Source organism: Bufo bufo, chromosome 6 (genome assembly GCF_905171765.1).
Source record: "Bufo bufo chromosome 6, aBufBuf1.1, whole genome shotgun sequence".
NCBI classification, from domain to species: Eukaryota; Metazoa; Chordata; class Amphibia; order Anura; family Bufonidae; genus Bufo; species Bufo bufo.
The window spans coordinates 417344425-417365951 of NC_053394.1; the positions used below are offsets into that span (position 1 = coordinate 417344425).

At 43.2% G+C, this 21527-nt stretch overlaps 1 protein-coding gene across 2 annotated transcripts in view; it reads left to right on the top strand.

Moving 5' to 3' along the window:
- The window catches only part of SDK2 (sidekick cell adhesion molecule 2), a 592086-nt gene that overhangs the window by 430346 nt on the left and 140213 nt on the right, over positions 1 to 21527 (top strand). For both annotated transcript variants that reach the window (XM_040435816.1, XM_040435817.1), the window contains exon 3: positions 3561 to 3667. In XM_040435816.1, the coding sequence (XP_040291750.1) occupies positions 3561 to 3667 (107 nt within the window). The remainder of the gene's footprint in view (positions 1 to 3560; positions 3668 to 21527) is intronic.

Below are 21527 nucleotides of genomic sequence, written 5' to 3' on the forward strand. Positions count from 1 at the left end.
TCGATACGTCAGTGCTTTGTCTCTCCCCAGCGACATAATGTTGCGTGCACGGAGCTTTCTTAAGTGCGGCAAATAAAAAGTCGCCAATTATTGCTGGAACACAGTGGCAGAGCTACTGTAACATCGACCCCCTCGTGCGAGCGACTTCTCAAAAAGTAGATCTCACTCAGACCCCTGGAGCCGCCCTAAGGCTCGCCATAAAAAGATGCTCCTCTTCAGAAAGGAAATAAAGTTTTCCCATTCCCAAGCAGGAGCAGATTAGAACGGCTGCCTCCTCCCGTCTCTGGATTCAGGGACAACGGATATGTCGTGCGCCAGCCGACTGCGCTCCAGCAGCCTCCTGCGAAACGCAGCTGTGAAAAATGACAAGTGAGACTTCTGTGTGGGCAGCCGGGTGCTGGAACCACTCAATCCTGCCATCCTTGCCAGTATGAGACCCCCCCCCCCAACCCCCCAAACACACACACACACTTGCTGCAGAAAAGGGAAAAAAAAACAGATGGCTCCCGATACAATTAGGGCCAGTGCCAGAAACAGGCATTTTTGTGTTGCTTGAGAAGCAGAGCCTCGTGGGGGGGACGGTCAAATGATCACTTTAGTACGTTTCGATGCTTTGTTTTGCAGGAGGCAAGAATGCCATGGGGGGAAAGTAGAAAAATGTTGTTCTAAAGGACACTTAATCTAGGCTACAGGCCCATCTGGTAGAAGCGTGCGCCAGAGCGTTGCCTATTCCAACAAAATCCAGAATATTATTAGAATTGTCATTCTTTGTGAACTTCTCACTCGTCGTGAAAAAGCTTCGCCGACTTATAAGGCCCTTAAGGATTCAGCTTCCAAAATCCAGAACCTCTACAGAGATGAGAGACAGAAGTAGAATTAGAAGCTTAAAGCGTTGTCCAAAATGTTGACTCCCGGCACCCTCACCAGTCGGCAAATTGAAGAGGTTGAGGTGCTCCGGTGATCACTGCAGCCTCTGCATAGCTTACCAAGCACATTGCCATACATTATATAGTGGCTGTGCTTGGTATTGAAGCTCAGACCTATTCAATTTGAACGTGACCAATGAATGTGACATCACTGGTCTAGGAAGTGGCACCGGAGCAACCTCTTCAAACAGCTGATCGGTGGGGGTGACAGTAGTCAGACACCAACTGATCATCTGTTGATGACCTGAGGATTGGCTAGCCCAGCAGTATTAAAATCTTGGACAACCCCTTTAAAGGGAGTGTCCAATATTAGGAAAACATGGCCACAACTCTCCATGGGGTTTGTATGGTATTGTAGCCCCACTCTATTGATATAAAAAGGACAGGATATTTTCGAACATCTATGAGACGTTCTAACCAATGGGGCAGATTTCCATTGTCAGAACTGATTGTACTTCTTACCTTAGACATTACAGTTTTTATTGAAAGGGTATACCAGCTACTATAAGTTATCCCCATCTGCTAATTAGGGTATCTAACTGATCAATGGGAGTCCAAGAGAATCTCGAAAACAGGGGTCCTGTCCTAAAGGACTGTCAGGTTGAGCATGCGCCCTGCCACTCCATTCATTTTCTAATGTAGGAGCAGAGATGGCCAAGTATAGACCTCAGGCCCTGCACTAGACGATGGACCTAAAAGCGTTTCTTTAAGACTTCTAGCTATTAACTCTTGGATGAAAGGCGGTTCCAAACTTCAGAAGGTTATCGGCATCTACTTAAATTACCAAAATGGTAAGGAGCCCTGAAGTAGATATCGCATTGATGAGCAAAACATTTGAGGACTGACCTACATTTTCAAAGGGCCACCACATTTGGATACACCCCAAATTTAGGCAAGTTCAGCTGTGAGACTTGTTGGGTAAAGCCTCTGGCTTTATCTCATGGTGATGAGGTCCTACTGCCTCCATTAGATGCGATTCAAGGTCATGCTAATGTACTACAGGTCTTTTCCTGAAAAAGCTTTGGTCCCTTTCTTTCCGAAACATCTTTTTACGGTAATTTCTAATGTGGACAATAGTGTGCTCGTGCAGGAATAGACAACTGGGCCATCTTTGTCCCTTCAGATTCCACAGTAAGCCTATGATAAGCCTGGAGCAGGTGATAAGCATTTTCCGCTCATTGAAAGGATATTATTTGCCTGAATTAGGAATTTTCCGGGTGATTTATCTTACACAAATATACAAAAATATCATGTGTTAGGTTGGCGAAACCCCCCGCAGTTATATAACCCTGCTGTTCTCCGGTTCTCTTTGAGAGCCAAGGAGTTAATTGGCTTCTGGGTACAAATAGCTTTTACCTGGTCGTCAGGCGGTGTTATCTGTCAGCCATTAATTGCGCTTTCATGCAGAATACAATGTGACGGCAGACTATGGAACTGGATGCCACTTACTACGTTATGGGCAGGTGGTGGAACGTGTGGGATTAGGTAAAAACAATTCAGGATAAGAATCAGGGTGGATGTTGCTGCTGATGCCGTCTGTTATAAGACCGACTCGTCTAGACTTCCGTTTTTCATGGACGTGTGCTGTCTGCATTTTCCACGCATTTTAAATGTGTCTGTTCACATTTCAGTGCTGTCCGCATCTTTTGCAGCCTCATTAAAAATTAATGGGTCCGCACCTGTTCCGCAAAATTGTAGAGCGGATGCAGACCCATTCATACGGTCGTGTGGAGTACCCTTTTAGGTTAGTGTTACTAATTTATGGTTGTCTCTCTTGAAATAAGTGACCCCCCTCTCCATAGTCTTCTATTATTCGCTGGTGGTTTAGTTGCCGATGCAGTACCCCAGAATGGGGAAACTCAAAAAGTGTACATTTTTGTAATGAAAGATGGAATCTGATTGCTACTATGGGCAACAAAGCCAGCTTGGATAAATCTCCCCTAAAGTGTTTCCATTCACTGAAAACGAGATCTCAAAGATCTTAAAGGGGCTATCTGAGGCTGGAAATAGCCCCCCATAAGCCCGGGCTCCTCACACTGATTCTACTTACCTGGCTCCCCGCGCTGCTCCTTGCGTATGGGGGGCCATTTCCAGCCTCGAAAAAAAACATTAAAAATGGTGAGCAATTAAAACACAAGTATATTAGAGCTGTAGCCGTTACCATTATAGGATTAAAACTGTTGTCTGGGCGGTAAAAAATAGGTAAAAATATTTAAAAAAAATATCAAAATTAAAAGCAAAATTCCCTGGTCCGTCACTGGTCTCCTGGTTCCTGTCAACACAGAAATGGACCGGCAAGCAGAGAATGGTGGAAAACTCAGGAATTGTCACTACAGTATTGACTTTAAGCCATTCTGACCTTTTTTGGCTGTTTTATTCCAAAAATGTCCACACACTGTGCCTGGTATTGGAGTGAATTGGGCTGAGCTGTGATACCACATACAACCTGTGGTGCCGTTTTTTGAAGAAGGCAGCCATATTTTTTCTTTATCACTGATCCCTTTAAAAAGTTTCACTTTTTTCTCCCTTTAAATAACGGTACTCAAAAACAGAACGTGCAAGGAGAAAGGTAACATAAAATGTGATGTCAGTAAAGTGCACTAAACTTGGCGGTGTTTTTTGTTTTCCTTTTAGATACATGATCACCTCGCTAGACAGGACGCACGCTGGGCATTACCGCTGCATTGTCAGGAATCGGATGGGGGCGTTACTACAGAGACAGACCGAGGTCCAGGTGGCCTGTAAGTTTATGCATTTTCATGATGTTACGCACAAGTCAGCATTTTTGTAAAATTGTCCATTTCTCGAATTTGCTTACCTCGGATATGATTGCAGTGTCCACTTAAAGGCGTTGTCCAGTTTCAGGAGGAAACCGCCTGAAGTAAAGAACAGGTAAGTACCTACCTCCCAGATCCCACTCTTCCAGTTCAATTCTCCCTTCCAGGCACAATTTTCCAGCTGCAGCAGTGAAGTCACATGAACAACGTGTGACCTCTGCAGCCAATCACTGGCCTTGTCAGGTGCAACGCTGAGGCCAGTGATTGGCTGCACGTGTTGTCGACGTGACGTCACCTCTGTAGCTTGGTAAATAGAGCCCAATAGATCTGGCAGGTTGGCACTTACCTATACTTTATTTCAGACAGATCCTTCTAGTTATCCGGCTCCCATCTGAATTTAAAGGGGTTATCCAGGGGGCCGTGGCCACTTCTGGGATCATGTGTGTACATTGGGCACGTGTTCCTACCCTGTGGCGAGGGATTCAGACTCATGAATACGCTGCGGGTTCTAACACTAGGCTAGGATCATGTGCCCAATATACGGCACGTGATCCCGGAAGTGGCCACCGCATGGGATTGCAGTGCAACCCGGAATACCCCGTTAAGTCTGTGACTTCACCACTTGGCAATAAATGCAACAATGCAACAGCGCCCCCAATTTTTCCAGTAGGTTATCTAAATTCTCTTTTTATTTTTAAGGAAACGGTGTTGCTTTTGTTTGTGGGGTGGAGCTGCAATACCAGGGGCTGCCCTTATACAAAAGTGGCCCTGTGTCTTGAAAAAACTCACTTTAAGTTTTAGACATTCCCTGGATATATCCGCCAGAAATGGCATACTTCTTAACATCATGGGAGTTGGTTTTGCTGAACGCGAACCTCCGATAATGATAATGGCGTACCGTGGTTCTGTTTGGGAAGTAAATGGTTGTGTTAAGTGGGCACTGTATGGAAGAACTATGTGGCTGTGTATGGTGGTAGATACTGCATATCTGGATAGGAAGTACATATGTATCTGTGCTTAAAGCATGTGGGCATCTGATCAAATCCATATGTGCTTGTTGGACATCCTATTCCAAAACCATTGGCATTAGTATGACGTTGGGGCAGTTTTGGAGCTAGAACAGCCTCCACCCTTCGAGGAAGATTCTGGATTGTGCCTGTGGGATTTTATGTCCATTCAGCCGTAAAGAACATTTGTGAGGTCCATCAACCACTGGAGGACTCACATCTGTCCGTCCCATAATTGGCATTTCAGTTTATTCCAAAGGTGTTCAATGGGATTGACATCAAGTCTCTCATGACCCATCTCTTTGTTGGTCATGGCCATGGTGGAACAGAAAGCGCCTTCCCCTAACTGTTGCCACAGAAAACTGGAAATGACAATTGTATAAGATGTATTTATATGCTGTAATATTAACCTGTTCATGATATTGGGCGTACATGTACGTCCAATGCCAAGTCCTAAAACATGGCACCAGCTTAGAAGCTGAGCTAGGGCTGTAGCCGCCGTGTGCCTGCGGGAACGCGGAACTAATGTCTGCAATGGGCAATAATGCCGATTTGGATAACCCCTTGGATATCATGGTCATTTGCAACCATGGCATCTGAGGTGGCTTTCCCCAGGAGCGCTGCACTCCCAGGGCCTGAATGGCTCCCGGATGCTGAGATTGAGGGAGCCGTTCATTCCCTGTGGTAACTTCGAGCCTGCTAGAGGCTATTAGCTTTACCAAGGCGAGGTTCCAGTGTGTCATGGCTCCATAGGAACACAGTGAATCTCCCATAGACTGCAATACTAAATGATTGCAGTCTATGGGAGAAGCAATCAGATGATCGCTAGTTCCTAAGGGAGCATAAAAATTGTGAAAAAAGTTTTTAAAAATACAAAAATATTCAAAATCTTAATAATTCTCTTTCCCCACATAAAAAATAAATCAATAAAAAAATCAAATTCAAATACAAAAATATATATCCAGTACAGTGAACGCCATAAGAGAAAAAAAAAATCTAAATTACCTCCCCCCCCCAAAAAAAATTGAATAAAAATTGATCAAAAAGTCATCTAAATTGTATCAATAAATACCACTGATCACCATGCAAAAAATGAGTCCTCACACAGCTCCGTAGACAACTATAAAAAAGTTATGGGGGTCAGACTATGGCGATGAAAGAAACATAATTTTTTGCAAATGTTTTATCTTTTTTAAGGTATTGAAACAAGAAAAGTTATATAAATGTGATATTACTGTAATGCTACTGACCCAGAGAATGAAGGAAATATGTCAGTTTTACCACGCAGGGAACGCCGTAAAAAAGAAACCCATAAAACTGTAGCAGAATTGCTTTTTTTTTTCAATTCATTACCATATGGAATTTTTTTCCCGATTCCCTCTACCATTGTATAGAATATTAAATGTGCCGTTGGAAAGCATAACTTGAACAAACAATGTGAACGACCAGAACTTGACCTCGAACTCCACTGAAATCAATGGGGACCCGAATTTCACTTTATTATTTTCCGACATAACATGGTTATAATAGCTTTCTTAAGACACAATGCAAAACAATATGGCCCTTTAGGGGTTAAAAAAGCAACTCACCTCATCCACTTGATCGCACTGCAGCAGCTTCTTCTATATTCACTGAACAGGACCTGCCAAAAGACCTGCGATGTGCGTGATGACTTCACCTTGTGGGAGAGCGCAGTGACATCATTGCGCACAACCCTGGTCCTGTTTAGTAAAGATGGAAGAAGCTGCTGCAGCGTGATCGAGTGGATGAGGTGAGTTGTTGTTGTTTTTTTAACCCCTAAATGGCCATATTGTTTTGCATTCTGTATTAAGAATGCTATTATTTTCCGATATAACCATGTTATAATGGAAAATAATAAAATCACCCGAACACCGAACCCCAACCCGGACTTCAAAGTTCGGTACAAACCCAAACTTTGCAGTTCAGGTTCGCTCATCCCTAGTTATGGCTCCGGGAAGGTCGACAGTGGACTGTGAAGCAGTGGGACGCGTTCTCTGGCTGTCTGATGGACACATCTGCATTTGGCCGGTGCCCAGAAAACGATACCTACTGAAATACATAGGGCTCATGCAGACACGAACGTATTTTCTTTCCATGTCCGTTCTGGTTTTTTTTTGCGGACCGTATGCGGAACCATTCACTTCAATGGGTCCGCAAAAAAAACAGAAGTTACTCCGTGTGCATTCCGTTTCCGTATGTCCGCATTACGGACTAGGATAGGACTGGTCTATTAGGGGCCAGCTCTTCCGTTCCGCAAAATATGGAATGCACACGGACATCATCCGTATTTTTTGTGGATCCGTTTTTTTGCGGACCGCAAAATACATACGGTCGTGTGCATGAGCCCTTAGGGAGAGTTTACATCACAAGAACAGAAAAAAAACGGATCCTGTAAAAAATCTGTTATGCACATTTTGCACCAGTTTGAGCCATTTCCGTCAGAGATAGGTTACTTTAGACAAAAAAAAGAAGGATAAAATATATATACTGTATATATGTTATAAATATGGTATATATATATATATATATATTTAAGACATGTATTTGGTCTACATTTGCCCTGTCTGATTTATGTCCATTTACTCTAAAACTGTTCCTGTATGATTACCGGCTACTGCCGCTATGAAATTGCCGTACCCCGCAGTGACTTCTAAGGAGTAGAAATTCCATAAATATGTTCTTTCAACCAACTTAATATGGGTTCGGTTTGGTTGATTATTTTTCTCTTCTGATACATATAAAAAGTAACTACAAAGTAGACACAAAATATACGAAAAGTTTCTAATAAAATAAAAATAAATCAGCGAGATAAAAGCTGAAAAACAGACGTCACTGACACATGGCAATTTTGTGTTTTCTTAGCTCGGAAAAAACATCTCTAAAGCTAATGAAAAAAGTGATGTGTCTCCGGGCCTTCATGTGCCCACAAGACTCTGGGGGAAATGGAACTCATCACAAGATGAGTGGACTTCACCCTTACGTAATGAAATGTATTCTGGGTAAAAAAAAAAAAAAAGGAAGAAAGAAAGAAAAGATTAAAAGCCATTGGAGTGATGTCACAATATATATTCTTTTGGGGTCATTTATTAGGAGCGGCATTTTAGACTTTAATAACCCTGCGCTGGCGCTTGATGCGTCTAAGTTATGTAGTGGCACTGGCCGTGTAACTTGCTTTAATCTGCGCCAGCTCCCTTGCTGGTGTATATTTAAGTCATTTACTATGCCAAAAACAGGCGTAGAAAAGGATAAATGAGATGGGCGGCTGGCTCACCTCCACCTCGGAAAAGTGGTGTGAGCAGGGAAAAGTCGCAGATTCGGCCTCAAATCCCTATATATATATATATCATTCATTTCTAACCTTTCCTAGTTTATTTGGTGGTGTTTTATGAATTCCGTTTTGCTATTGTGTAAATGCTCATTGTTCCTTTTTTTTATGTCATAGTCCCAATATATTATCTAACGTACTCCTGCCAGGGTTGGACTGGAGTTTCTTGGGCCCACCAGAGGAAATTATTCTTGGGGCCCAACCTCCATGTCATTAATGAAGTCTAATAGGTTTTGATTTATCAGCACTATAATTATTGAGGGCATAATTGGGGTACATTATATATATATTGAGGGCACTGGGGGGCCATTACTTATACTGGGGGGGCACTATGGGGACCATTGTTTATACTGGGGACACTATATGGACCATTCTTTATACTGGGGGCACTATATGGACCATTATTTATACTGGGGGCACTATATGGACCATTCTTTATACTGGGGGGCACTATGGGGACCATTCTTTATACTGGGGACACTATATGGACCATTCTTTATACTGGGGGCACTATATGGACCATTATTTATACTGGGGGCACTATATGGACCATTCTTTATACTGGGGGCACTATATGGACCATTCTTTATACTGGGGGAACTATATGGACCATTCTTTATACTTGGGGGCACTATAGGGGCCAATCTTTAAACTGGGGGCACTATATAGACCATTCTTTATACTGGGGGCACTATGGGGACCATTCTTTATACTGGGGAAACTATATGGACCATTCTTTATACTGGGGGCACTATGGGGACCATTCTTTATACTGGGGGCACTATATGGACCATTCTTTATACTTGGGGGCACTATAGGGGCCAATCTTTAAACTGTGGGGCATTGTAGGGGCCATTGGATGCCCAGGGGGCACTATGGAGGACATTATATATACTGAGGGCACTGCAGGGGTTAGGATAAAAAAAAAAAGGCTATGAAATTCATCCATTTTTAATGCTCATTAAAAACTATTGCAAAACGGTCATTAAAAAAATGACAAAATACGTCACTGGCCTAGGGAGAGGCCTAAGCTCTCACAGAGCTCCTTGGCTTTTCAAACAGCTGATCGGCCGGGGTGTTGGGAGTCGAGGGGGTTGAGAATAGGGAATCAATATGAAAATCCCTGAAAACCCCTTTAAGGAGGAAGGTGAGCAGGGAGGGGTGCTTTTGGCCGCGTATATAGACGATATTGCAGGGAGGATGTATTCAGTAGGGGATGCAGAGAGACCTTGTCGCTTTGAGACGTAAATGGGGTCAGGTGAGAGAGACCACCACAGTTTTGTGATTGCATTGGGAGCAAGTGGGTTAATAGGATGCCAGATTGAACAGCGTTATCAGCTGGCGAGGCTAAAACCAAGGCCTGAATGTCGTTCACTGCTGGGATTGTGCAGCTACAAAGGAACATATTCTATGGATGTTTCACAGGTGACAGTTCAAGTCCTTAGTGGGAGATTGGATGTGGAGAATGAAAGAAAGGGCAGACCTGGAGATGACCCACCAGCAACAAGCTGGGTATGTTGATGTGCTGGTGCCACTTTGTGAAAGGGCAATGTGTAGGTGTACGCAGGGCAATGACAGCGGGGAAAATGATTTGTTCTCTGTAAGGCTCTCCTTAGAGATCTGCTAAAATATCAGAAAAAAGACATATAAAGAGTAGAAATTCTGCAGAATGACTGGACACAGCCACGGGCCGAGACCAGGGGCCGGATATGGGAAGACGTTACTGGGAGAAAGTCTACACAATTAATTGTGCCATATGGTAATCTGGTCTTTGGGATCATTAAGCTGATGGTCTCTTCACTCTTATTGTAGGGTGGCACAGTGGTTAGCACGGGTGTCCTGCAGCGATGGGGATCTAGGTGGGAATGCGACCAAGGACAACATCTGCATGGAGTTTGTATGTTTTCCCTGTCTTTCTTCAAGTTTCCTTTGGGTTATTTTGTTTGCAAAAACCAGACCCTAATGCATGTTGGGGAATGAGCACCTAGATGGCGCCACTGCTCCGCAGCTCTCCTTCTAGCCTCTAAAATTTCTGACTGCTCTGTGAGCCCCTTGAGTGAAAAAAGTGCATTACAAATGATTATTCTTCTAATATGCTGATCAAGTATAGTATGACATGTTCTGTGACCTTCTGGTCAGTCATCAAATTCTGGCCATTTTACAAAATATTGGTCATTGGCCTCTTTTTTAGGACATGCTGGTCACTGACTTCTTCTTTATGACATGGTGGTCATAGGCTTCTTCTTTATGACATGGTGGTCACCAGCTTCTTCTTTATGACATGGTGGTCACCGGCTTCTTCTTTATGACATGCTGGTCACTGACTTCTTCTTTATGACATGGTGGTCATAGGCTTCTTCTTTATGACATGGTGGTCACCAGCTTCTTCTTTATGACATGGTGGTCACCGGCTTCTTCTTTATGACATGGTGGTCACCAGCTTCTTCTTTATGACATGGTGGTCACCGGCTTCTTCTTTATGACATGCTGGTCACTGACTTCTTCTTTATGACATGGTGGTCATAGGCTTCTTCTTTATGACATGGTGGTCACCAGCTTCTTCTTTATGACATGGTGGTCACCGGCTTCTTCTTTATGACATGCTGGTCACTGACTTCTTCTTTATGACATGGTGGTCATAGGCTTCTTCTTTATGACATGGTGGTCACCAGCTTCTTCTTTATGACATGGTGGTCACCGGCTTCTTCTTTATGACATGCTGGTCACTGGCTTCTTCTTTATGACATGGTGGTCACTGGCTTCTTCTTTATGATGTGCTGGTCACTGGCTTCTTCTTTATGATGTGCTGGTCACCGGCTTCTTCTTTATGACATGCTGGTCACTGGCTTCTTCTTTATGACATGCTGGTCACTGGCTTCTTCTTTATGATGTGCTGGTCACTGGCTTCTTCTTTATGACATGCTGGTCACTGGCTTCTTTATGACATGCTGGTTACTGGCTTCTTCTTTATGATGTGCTGTTCACTGGCTTCTTCTTTATGACATGCTGGTTACTGGCTTCTTCTTTATGATGTGCTGTTCACTGGCTTCTTCATTATGACATGGTGGTGATTGGCTTCTTCTTTATGACATGGTGGTCACTGGCTGCCTTATAACATGGTGGTCACCGGCTTCTTCTTTATGACATGCTGGTCATTGGCTTCTTTATGACATGCTGGTCACTGGCTTCTTTATGACATGCTGGTTACTGGCTTCTTCTTTATGATGTGCTGGTCACTGGCTTCTTCTTTATGACATGCTGGTTACTGGCTTCTTCTTTATGATGTGCTGGTCACTGGCTTCTTCATTATGACATGGTGGTGATTGGCTTCTTCTTTATGACATGGTGGTCACTGGCTGCCTTATAACATGGTGGTCACCGGCTTCTTCTTTATGACATGCTGGTCATTGGCTTCTTCTTTATGACATGGTGGTCACCAGCTTCTTCTCTATGCCATGCTGGTCACTAGCTTCTTCATTATGACATGCTATTCATTGGCTTCTTCTCTATGACATGCTGGTCACTGCTTCATCCTTACAACATGCTGGTCACTGGCTGCTTTATAACATGGTGGTCACCGGCTTCTTCTTTATGACATGGTGGTCACCGGCTTCTTCTTTATGACATGCTGGTCACTGGCTTCTTTATGACATGGTGTTCACTGGCTTCTTCTTTATGACATGCTGGTCATTGGCTTCTTCTTTATGACATGCTGGTCATTGGCTTCTTCTTTATGACATGCTATTCATTGGCTTCTTCTCTATGACATGCTGGTCACTGCTTCATCCTTACAACATGCTGGTCACTGGCTGCCTTATAACATGGTGGTCACCGGCTTCTTCTTTATGACATGCTGGTCACTGGCTTCTTTATGACATGCTGGTTACTGGCTTCTTCTTTATGATGTGCTGTTCACTGGCTTCTTCATTATGACATGGTGGTCATTGGCATCTTCTTTATGACATACTGGTTATTGGCTTCTTCTTTATGACATGGTGGTCACTGGCCTTATGATGTGCTGGTCACTGGCTTCTTCTTTATGACATGCTAGTCATTGGCTTCTTCTTTATGATGTGCTGGTCACTGGCTTCTTCTTTATGACATGCTGGTCACTGCTTCATCCTTATAACATGCTGGTCACTGGCTTCTTCATTATGACATGCTGGTCATTGGCATCTTCTTTATGACATACTGGTCATTGGCTTCTTCTTTATGACATGGTGGTCACTGGCCTTATCATGTGCTGGTCATTGGCTTCTTCTTTATGATGTGCTAGTCATTGGCTTCTTCTTTATGATGTGCTGGTCACTGGCTTCTTCATTATGACATGGTGGTCACTAGCTTCTTCTTTATAACATGCTGGTCACTGGTTTCTTTATTATGACATGGTGGTCATTGGCTTCTTTTTTTATGACATGGTGGTCATTGGCTTCTTTATGACATGCTAGTCATTGACTTCTTCTCTATGACATGCTGGTCACTGGCTTTATGATGTGCTGGTCACTGGCTTCTTCTTTATGACATGCTGGTCACTGCTTCATCCTTATAACATGCTGGTCACTGGCTGCCTATGATTAAACACAAATAAGATGTCAGTACTATGCACACAGTGTTCCTCCATCTTTGCTGTAACGTTTTGGATTATATATGAATAGCTTGTAGCCTGGGGCAGCATTATGTTCCATCGTATCTGACGAGCTAATGATATAGGAGACCTCAGAGCTCTACAAGGGGGTAATAATAAATCTAATATACTCCAGTCAGATCATCTACATTACTGTAATTGGGTAGAGATAGAACCTCAGCTGGATATTATACTAGAAAATTACCAGAAGAATAATAAGTGATACGGTATACTTCAGGCATTCAATAGATGTCATAATTAGATGGATATCGGATCTCGCCTGGTATTGACCGGTAAAGATTGCCACCATGTAGAATGGTCTGCACAGGTCATGCTCAATCAATACTCCTTAATAATCTCAATATTAGCTCAATTCCATCCACCTCTAGCTGCCATGAAGGGGACGCCCTCACCTCTCGCTCCAGAAGCAAAGCTAATTCCAAGACTTTACCTGGATCTAATTTCATAGGTAGCTTCCATGTTTTATAATGAGGGACACACGCTGCCATGGTTCCCCTTAATTACATCATGGCGAGAATATATGTCATCTTAACTGACTGCTAATCCTGACAATTAAACATTTTCAGGCACGTGCCATGGAAAAAAAAAAATCAATTGCGTTAACATGAGGTTCTTCTGCTGGTCTATTAAAACATGTCTAATTGCCTGTCTTCTTCGTTAGAGGTGAAGGCCTCCTAATTTGATCCAGTCTAGTAAAGATGAGACAGTAGTCAGCTGAGAGGCTGTGACTTCACGATCGGATCAACCAATTAACCCAAGGGTTAATATTTTATGCCATTCTGGCCAGTTACATATGTGGGTTACCATTAAAAGCAGACCCCTCTAAATGAATAATATCAGTCAATGTCTTTGATCAGGTACTATGCGTTTCAAGCCCAGGAAAATATAATACATAATAGAGTAATAGTCTCCAGATGCGTAATGAAGTCCTTGGAATGACTAATACACTTCAAAGTATGTACTAGAGATGAGATGAGTGCCTGACTTAATATCTATAGTCTGGATTATGGCTCTTGGAATACATACTGCAGCTCCTATCCAGGTATAAAAGCATGGTGCGGGGCACAAAACTTGAGCAGTTCTGGTCCAAAAGTCAGTAGGCTGCATACCACATTTGGAAACCATGGTGCAGTTCTCGAGAAGTTACTGCTCTTAGGTAATGACCTGTCCATGGTAGCAGATTGTCCTTCAGGTGGTAGACCTGGTACTTGAATGACTTGGGTTTGTGAAGTTGTTGCACTACTTTCCCAGTCAGAAGAATTATACAGTTAGGTTATTTCTTAGACTAGAGGTGAGGAAATGTTTTATGATTTGGTTCGTTTCAGGTTCGTTGAATTTTTTTAAAAATTCAGTGGAGAGGGAGAGAGAGAAAGAGAGAGCACTTATTTGCATCGTTTTGGGGTTTGGGGGAAAAAAATTCTGACAAAAATGCTAAGAAAGGTTATTCTTTCTGATGGTAACTGATGTTAGATATTCCCAGAAAACAAGAGGAGTTTTGCCTAGCTTAAAATAGTCACATTTATTAATTGGTATCCCTAATAGAAATAGTACCCAGTCAGAGGTCCCCCCAAGGCCTCTCAGCTAGAAAAGCTGATTCTATCTGCTCTACTGTGATAACAGGCTCCTGTCCTGAAACAGCTAGTTTCAGATTTTTCTAGTTATGCTAGGTAAGTCTGTTTTAAAGACTGAGCAATGACTGGAAGGCTATGCTGTAGCTGGGAAACACTCAGTTTTTGTATTTATTGATTTGCTTGCATCTCCACATAATGTCTGATACTAGCAATCCAGCTCTTTCTGCGTAACTACCGTTTTAACAGAGCTGAGTAAAGAAACTTTGCTTGGCTGTCTGAGAGGCCTTGGATGGGGTACTGCAGTGATGGCTAACCTCCGGCACTCCAGCTGTGGGGAAAATACGACTCCCAGCATGCTCCATTCATTTCTATGGAGTCCCGAGAACAGCCAAGCAAGTGCACATCATGGAAGTCGTAGTTTTACCACAGCTGGAGTGCCGGAGGTTAGCCATCACAGGGGTACTGTTTCGTCTCATAGTGGGTGCCGAGTATACATAAAAAGTATCATAAACCAGTCCTCTGGGTTTCTAGAAAAAATATCTGAATTAGCATCGGCCAGCATCAGATAGACTTAGGAAAACTAAATTGAATATCTTTCCCAGAAATCCAGAGGAGCATTGCCTGGTCGACAATACTCTACACATACCCTTCACCCCCACCAAGGCAATGTACATATATTGCCGAGAAACCCAGAGTAGCATACTAGGCTGTCTCTATCCTGAGGATAGGTCATCACTATCAGAGTCTCAGATAAGTGGTAGCACATATATCACACAATGATTTGAGACACAAGACAAACTTGAGCTCTGCTACATCTGTACTTACTGGTAGTATTACCATTGGTTTCTGTACATGCTGTATTTGGCTCTAACATTATGTATTATGGCTCTCAATATCCACGACCGAGACCTGAGGCTGTAACATACGTGTACCTGTGTGTCTAATCTCTAATAGAAGGAAATAACACGCTCCGGAATGCTATTTGACAGTAATGAAGATAGTGTAATGTCTGGTATTTCAGCAGCCTCTGGATACGGGAGGAATGACAATCAGGAGCATTTCTGCTGCTGCAGAGTGGGCAGGACGCCGCGCTGGTGACAGCGGGACATTATCTAGAAATGAATGCTTTCTTGTCCTTTCATTTAGAGTGGACCTCCATTCATACGCTCGTCTAGATTACACCGCCGCTGGAAACACCAGGGAACCATCAACATTGTGTCTTAAATGAGTCCATTAAGATGCACCGGGCTCCGTGGAACCCAGCGAGTGCTCAGCATGATGGCACCTCTCCTGTCACACTCATGGATGCTGGCGGCCACCCCGTGTATTGTCTTGTACGAGACGACTTACTGTGCAGATAATACCGGAATCTTATTACTATATCCATTATAGCATGCTTTTTCCAAAGGCCTGGGATACTCCTGGATTATTGCCCAGGCTGATGTCAACTGGACTGGCCCTTAAAGAGGCAGAACACCATATTTATAATATAAACTGAAAAATGCTGCGGTCATCGCGGTGCCATTGCTTGCTATCCGCTTGTCGGTGGTGCCGGATACGCTGCCATAGTTGTAGAAAAGGCCCGTTGATCAAAACAGAGAGAATTTTTTGCATTTTTTCCAGTTATGTTATGGCGGTTGACCATTAGCAAATGGCTTGATTATAGGACAGATGAAACGAGACATGGCTGTTTGCAGATCCACAATTATGAATGGGAACATAGGAAGGTTTATAGTTTGCCCCACCTTAAGGAGGACTTCTCACCTCTCCTGACATGTCTGTTTTAGTAACTACTTGCATTCCCCCTGTAATAACAACTTAGGAGCATCTACCAGTGTCATACTGTGCAGGGACATGCCCCCAACTGATAACACCCAGCTGGGCCTTCATTGCAAACTGCTAGCAATTCAATTCCTAAACTTCTAGTAGAAATAATAGAGGAACTGTACATCAAACGCATAGATGCTCCAGAACTGTTATTACATGGGGGAATGAAAGTATTAACTAAAACAGACATATGGGAAATCCATTGCGTATTACAGTAGCAGCAAAGAGGATGAGACTTTAACAAATCTGATCCCTGCGCAGAGGAAAAATATCTGTGCGTAAACTGATGTGCGCTGAGGATTTTCAGTCTGCAGCATGGCAATTATTTCTGTGGATTTTTACCCCATGTAATGCATAGGGGGAAATCGGTGGTAAATCTGCAACAAATACTTCTTTAAAATGTGAAACTTTTCTGCGGATTTGCGGTCGAATTTGCAGCGAAGTCTGGAATGTTCCTCCGTGGAGCGGTATTACAGTTTTGGCTCATAAAGTTGTTACTATGTGTGTAATGCAATTTTCCAATTGTATGAGTTGCTCAGTTTGAGCAAAAAGTGATGATTCTCAATGAGTGACAACAAGCAGAATTCTATTGTGAGGAGCTGACGTAGAAAACGTAGGATGGAAAATGGTACAACACTTCATTATACAAAGAGTACGCCGCCACTGCAGGTCTGTGCACTCAAGCCGCGTCGGGCCACTTTCACGCAGTCAGTGTCAGCCAAAACTAGGAGCGGAACCTGCCGATAAAAAAGTATAAGAAGAAGAGTAGAAGGTATATACTGTGTTTTTCGCTATATAAGACGCACCTTGGATTTAGAGGAGGAATTAGAAAAAATATGTTTCATTAGACCTCAGATCAGACCCCCAATCTTCATCAGACCTCAGATTAGACCCCTAATTTTCATCAGACCCCCAAATCAGACCCCCAGTCTTCATCAGATCTCAGGTCAGACCCCCAATCTTCATCAAACCTCAATGCAGACCCCCAATCTTCATCAGACCCCCAAATCAGACACCCAGTCTTCATCAAACCTGATTAGACCCCTAACCTTCATCAGACCCCCAGTCTTCATCAAACCTCAGTGCAGATCCCCAAATCTTCCTCGGGCCCCAAAATCAAACCTTTAATCTTCATCAGACCTCAGATCAGAACACCAGTCTTCATCAGACCCCCAGTCTTTATCAGACCTTAGATCAGACCCCCAATCTTCATCAGACCTCAGAGAGACCCCTAATCTTTATTAGAGCCCCAAATAAGAGCCCCAGTCTTCATCAGGACTCAGATCAGACCTGCAATCTTCATCGGACCTCAGATTAGACCCCTAGTCTTCATCAGACCTCAGAACAGACCCTCAAGGTACATCAGACCTCCAAATCAGATGGCCAGATTTTCAGATCAGACCCCCAAATCAGACCCTCAGTCTTCATCAGACTTCAGGTCAGACCCACAATCTTCATCAGACCTCAGATCAAACAAAAAATGAATAAAACAACAAGGAATTTATTACAGTTACCACTGACTGCAGTGGAAGCTGTAAAATCTCTTTGCACTGATCTCGCTCTAGTGACAGCAGCATGAAAATGCAGTGATTTCATGTTGGGAATGGAAGAAGGATTTCAGCGCTGGGAACTCCATGGAAAGTACTATGTGATTTCTAGGGATGAGCAAATTTCATGTTATGAAATTCATTCACGCTTCGTATGGTGGTAAAAGCAGAATTGCGTTATGGATTCCGTTACCACGGACCATAACTCACTTCTATGACGGAATGCATAACGGAATGCCTTTAGAGGCATTCTGTTATTCATTCCATCATAATAGAAGTCTACGAGCTGCAGAACAGATCCGTCCCGTTTCCGTTATGCAGGAGAGGCCTCCCCTGCATAACGGAAGCGGGGCGATTATGCACCCGTCAAGCAGGCGTTATGATGTTTTCGCTGTCTTGCCCTGGCAGAGTGTCAGACCCAGGTGCTATTATGTGTATAACGCATTTGAGGACCACTAATATTTACCCTCTGCTCCTGGATGCAAAACAGGCTGCGCTTTATAAGAAGCCAGTAGTAATTCAAGGCAATGACATGTTACGTAAAGTGCCTCAAAATGTCCAGGTGCCATAAAGCACCCTCAGATAGTAAGGCTCGCAGTTCCCTTCCCTTAGCAATGACCCGCGTTGGCTTGCCGATAATCCAGGAATGTTTATGGGGAAGTCATGGAGAGAAGTAAACTGAATACATAAGCCTCGATGAGAATTTCAACAAAAAGATTCAGTATCTGCTCCTCTCCAGAGGGCGATTTCCAAGCGAGCGGATTCAGCGTTATGTTCTTCCAATAACAGCTGTGTAACAGACAATATTTTTCTACTTGACCCGGTGAGAAATGATACCAGAGAGACGTTCCATGGCCGGGGCGAAGCCGGGAGGTTATTTCTCATACTCGGTTGTTAGATGTTTTTTTTTATCGCCTCTCTGAAAGAGATATGAATACGAATAATTCAGCTGCACGCAGCAGGAACTTGTTCCTACACACAGACTTACAAAGAGCCTGGATATGAATCATGACAAGTGGCCCGGAGTCGATGGTGCTCACAGAATATGGTTTAACATTTTGACCCCAAAAGCATTAAAAAAAATTAAAGATTTATTTAAAAAGAAACTCAAACTTTTTTGCACCAAAATCAGCCAGCTCAGCAGGTTTACATTATTTACCCCTCCTAAACTGGGTCAACTGGGTCAGGAGTCAGTTTTAAAGGCTATGTACACCTTTGGTGGCAATTTTCTTTATTATTGCATTTTTATTCCTTTTGGATGAGGAAATCATTTCTTCTGTTGGTCTTTATTAAAAATGTTCAGCTGTTTTTGAAATACAGGGGTTTAAAAATCAGTCTGTTTGCGGAGTATCACTTCCCAGTCCCGTCAGCCGATGGCTTATGTGAAGCCTTGGTCTCCTGACCTCATAAACACTCATTTAAGCAGAGTTTAGCTATAATGAGTGTTTTTTTTTAGGTCAGGAGGCCAGAGATAAGGCTTCACATTAGCCATCAGCGACATTCTTCAAATAGACTAATTTTTGCATTTAAAAAAAAGCTCAACATTTTTCATAAAGACTAATTGAAAAAATGATTTCAAGCCCAGAATGAGTAAAATGCAATCATAAAAAAAATGCCCTGAAGGATTTCCATGTCCGTGGCCTCTAAAGGGAACCTGTCATCAACTTTGTGCTGCCCATACTAGCAGCAGAATAAAGTAGAGACAGGTGAGTTGATTTCAGCGGTCGGTCATTTATAAGTTAAAAGTAATCGGTTGCCGAAAACCAACATCACAATCATTGCAGACCGGGCCTGGAAAAGAGTCACGGCCACCGGAGAAGAGTCCTGGTTACTCATGAATTCCTGCTCTCCTGTCCACCTGCTGATGACTGACAGTCTAAGGCCTCATGCACACGACCGTATTTTGTATCCGTGTCCGATCCGTTTTTTTTTGCGGATAGGATGCGGACCCATTCATTTCAATGGGTCCGCAAAAAACGCAGACAGCACACCGTGTGCAGTCCGCATCAGTATGTCCGTTCCGTTGCTCCGCAAAAAAAATTGTGCAAGTCCTATTTTTTTTGTAGTTTGCGGACAAGGATAGGCATTATTACAATGGATCCGCAAAAAAATGGATCCGCAAAAAAAAACGGATGCCATATGGAACGTCATCCGTTTTTTTTTTTGCGGATCCGCAATTTGTGGACCGCAAAACACATACGGTCGTGTGCATGTAGCCTAAAATACTGAGTTTTCTCCCTTTCTCTCTAGGAGAGAACTGCCAGTCATCAGCAGATGGGCGAGAGTGCAGGAGATTATGTATAACCATGACTCTTCTCAGGTAGATGTGACTCTTTTCAAGGTCTGGGGTGCAATGATTATGATGCTGGTTTTCGGCAACCACTTACTTTTAGCTCATGAGTCACACACCGCTGAAATCAGCACTTCTGTCACTATTTTATGCAGCCCTCAGTGAGGTTCCATTTAAGAGAATTCACTCAGTTTCTACCAAAAACAAAGGGGAAAAAAAGCCCTTAATTCACCCTTGCAATGAAAATATTGGATCTTATTTCAGCCTTGGACAGACAACAATTCCATTTCCCACATCCATATGCAAAGTGTTTTGCCCACAGCGTCGTTGCCCTGTAATAATTGTATCTGTGTCACTCGACCTGAAGGGGTTAATGACTATGGTATAGAGAAGGAGCTGCCGGAACGGATTATGCATTCCCGCTATAATAGGCTCCTCTGGGCAGGAATTAATCACGTCAACAGTTCTCCTCAGTGGGGCGTCACACCTGACTGAGGAGGCTTGAGGGTAGCCTTCTTGTTGTGATGGTGCCTGCGGCTGGCAGCCACTTTCGCCACTTGAGGAATCAATCACTGCTAGCAGATAAGGGGTTAATCCAGCCTGCAAGGAAACTTATTTTATAACTCAATTCATGAAGTGCAGTTTCATTCCCCCCCACCCAAACACTATTGCAGTTGACAATCCCCTAGGTATTTTAGGCTTTTTTTGATCGGTGGAGTATATTGCAAAAGGCCTTGGGACACATAGAGGTGCAATATCTCTACTTTCCCACGACTAATCGCAACATGAAGGAATATTAGTTGTCTCATTCTAGGTCCACAGGAGTCAGCAAGGTATGATTACGTGGGTAAACTATATATTTTTAATTTACTGGAGTCACCCTTGGGCAAATGACTCCTAACATTTTTTAAACCATTCTCTGGTATATCATTGTTTTCTCAAATTATGACTTCACGTAGGATCTGAAGCCATCAGTATTGGTTTGATAGTCATATACAATACTTTGAGGAGAGGGGACCCAATGGTAACAATCAAAGTGGGGTCTCCTAATTGTACTGACTGGCCCCTTGACAGCCTATGAGGAGGACATGATCCTCCATTTAGTGTCACCCTTTCCTGGCTAATGCTATGGTGCCTGTTGGAGAGTTACAAGGTCTGTTTTTGGAAGACAGCTGAGATTGGCCCACCTCTCCATTGGCCTCATAGCTGCCACTTTGGTAAGCGCATCCTTGATCAGAGCAACAGTGGCGATTTCTGATTGCACCTTCATACAACATGGCATCATGCAACTAATATGGTTAAGTTAGGTATGATGTGAAAGAAATGTAGTGAGTAATTAGTGGTGAGTGACCCTAATTTCAGAAGTGGGCATAATGAGACATGTCCTGAATCGAGACATGTCCTGAAGAGGTAGGCTCCTTGAGAAAGTGAACAAGCCATTCTTAGCCTGATAAAGGAATTGGTCCAGTGCCGAAACATGTAGTCCCTATAAAGCTTCCATTCTGGTTGAACGTTGTTTGTAGACCTCTCAGTACCAGTGGAGTCTCTACTTACTTCTTCTTGTTCATGTGAAGCTATACATGGAGTAAGT